The sequence below is a fragment of the Primulina huaijiensis genome, unplaced genomic scaffold (assembly GCF_012295235.1).
Source record: "Primulina huaijiensis isolate GDHJ02 unplaced genomic scaffold, ASM1229523v2 scaffold206904, whole genome shotgun sequence".
NCBI lineage: Eukaryota > Viridiplantae > Streptophyta > Magnoliopsida > Lamiales > Gesneriaceae > Primulina > Primulina huaijiensis.
The window spans coordinates 1-2,117 of NW_027354653.1; the positions used below are offsets into that span (position 1 = coordinate 1).

The 2,117-nt window shown below is 35.8% G+C and overlaps 1 protein-coding gene across 1 annotated transcript; it reads right to left on the minus strand.

The window, feature by feature from the left end:
- Positions 1 to 6: 6 nt before the first annotated feature.
- LOC140966517 (ubiquitin carboxyl-terminal hydrolase 14-like) lies at positions 7 to 2,111 on the minus strand (the record flags this gene model as incomplete). The annotated part of the gene is made up of 7 exons (XM_073426780.1): positions 2,040 to 2,111; positions 1,165 to 1,219; positions 1,060 to 1,092; positions 894 to 974; positions 332 to 530; positions 192 to 240; positions 7 to 115 (listed from the first exon to the last, which is right to left on the minus strand). Coding segments are annotated over exons 1-7 (567 nt in total), but the record flags the coding sequence as incomplete, so codon positions are not given.
- Between the last annotated feature and the right edge of the window lie 6 nt (positions 2,112 to 2,117).

A 2,117-nucleotide genomic window follows, 5' to 3' on the forward strand; every position in this document is an offset into this window, starting at 1 on the left:
CTTAGCATCTAAGGCTGTGCTGTAAAAGTCATTTAACTCCTCAGGAGCAGAGAAACAATCCAGACAATCCATCAATGAGACCCTTGGGCGAGGGTGAACAATTTCATCAGACGACCTGCCAGAGCATTGCATCTTCAGCAAGTAATATAATGAATATGATCATAGAGGTGCTTGGGAGAATTCAAACTCACAGCTCCTTTCCCATAGCATCCTTCACAGCTTCAAAATTTTGGAGTTCTTCTGGAATTTTAAGCAACATGATGTTTGAATAATGGATATATTATTTGAAAAATGACATTAAATTAGACTTATGAAAATGAAATAAGCTTACTTTTGTTTGTAGCTTTGTGGAGCGGAATGTTTAGAGAAAGAATATAATCATTTCTTCTATTATAGGTAACCTTGCCCGAGCTGCACTGCAATCGCTCTTCAACACCAAACTTGAAACTCTTTGAAGGATCGAAGTTTGGGTTCCCAGTGTTAATCCGCTCAACTTGGTCAATAAAATGCAGGAAGAACTCTAAAGCATCCTAGACATAAATTTTCGTCCATCATCTATACTGTACAACAAATGCAACTATAACAGACAAAATGACAGAAGAAACATCACAAATCAACGTTTTAAGCGGAATACAAGAATTTCCATACAAGAATTCTCTAAAACCACCGATAAGTAGCTGTCAGTCAACTATGCTTCATAATACAAGACATAAAAAGGCATTTATAAAAAATTCATTACCCCTGAACCTATGAAAAGATTCACCAACAAGATATTCCAACAATTTATAAAAAGTATCAGTCCATATGCACTCAAAACCTACCTGTCAAGCTGTGTATGCACTTTCACCTCAAAATAGATTAACTTAACAATAATGTTTAACCTAGTAAACAACCTGTTGTCTCATAGTTGAGAATTCGGGATGTTTTGCAGCAATAACGGACTTGAACATACGAGGAGAAATTCCGACTTGTTTCTGGAAGATAGACAAACGACCTGAATTAGAGACATAATTCATATAGTGGAAGCAATCAAAGGAACAAAACTCAAATGATGCTTACAACAGATAATGAAGTGTCGTCTGCGTCATCTTTCTGTAGTACAAAATAGCTAACTGTTACCAACAGTAACAACAATAAAGTTTCAATGAATATGACATAACTCACCTTGGTAGCTGGGATGGAATATTTACCAGAAAGTAAGCCATGAGCAAGCTTTGTTCTGCCAAGAAAATGGAGTAGGTTTAATCAATTCATAGTAGAAACAGCAATTTGCTTTCTTCAATATTGCCTGGTACCATCATACAAGAACCTCCTTGCGCCATAAAAGGCACATCCAAGAATTGAAAAGAAGAGCATTAACAGATTTTAGCTCACGAGTTGATAGCAACCATTTTCATATCAATTATCAACCTATAAAGTGACTACACAAACTTAGCTTTTAAGGGTTATAGAATCCACTAAACTTTTGATAGTCATGCTGATCTGTATCCCATCTCCAATCACATCTAATAGACGAGTCATGATTACTTTTCAAGCTAATTTTTTCAACAGAACTGAAACTTTAAAACATTTGATGCATTCAACTTCTAGGAGTTCGTCCATGAAACAGGTAGTTCTGGCCGAGTACATGTATGAATCCAAAAGACACTGGCTACAAGACAATCACACTCAAATAGCCTTCCCTCCTATGTCTCTCAATATTAAGCTTAAAAAAAACTCTTAAAACATGATTTGCAACTTTGTTTATGTACCAAATAATGTGCATCACCACCTAAAACATCCAGGATGATCGAGTAGTATGTACATAGCGCAACTTCGTAAAATTCTGGCAGGAACTTGCAGGATATAATTTAGTTTCTCCTGTATTTCAAGTACAACTGAATTATGAAATACATTATCCTATCGGTGTGGGAAGGAAGCAGTTTCCAATCATGCATGATATTAATAAGCAAAACAATGGAAAATGGGCAGACCAATTTTCACCAAGTACATGTGAACTAGGATATTCATTATTTTGTTTATGAAGGCTAAATACTTACAATTGCATATTCAAGTCAACAGTTGGATCAGCCGGAGCCATATCAAAAGCTGCTTTCAAACTTTGGTGCTTATAGTAT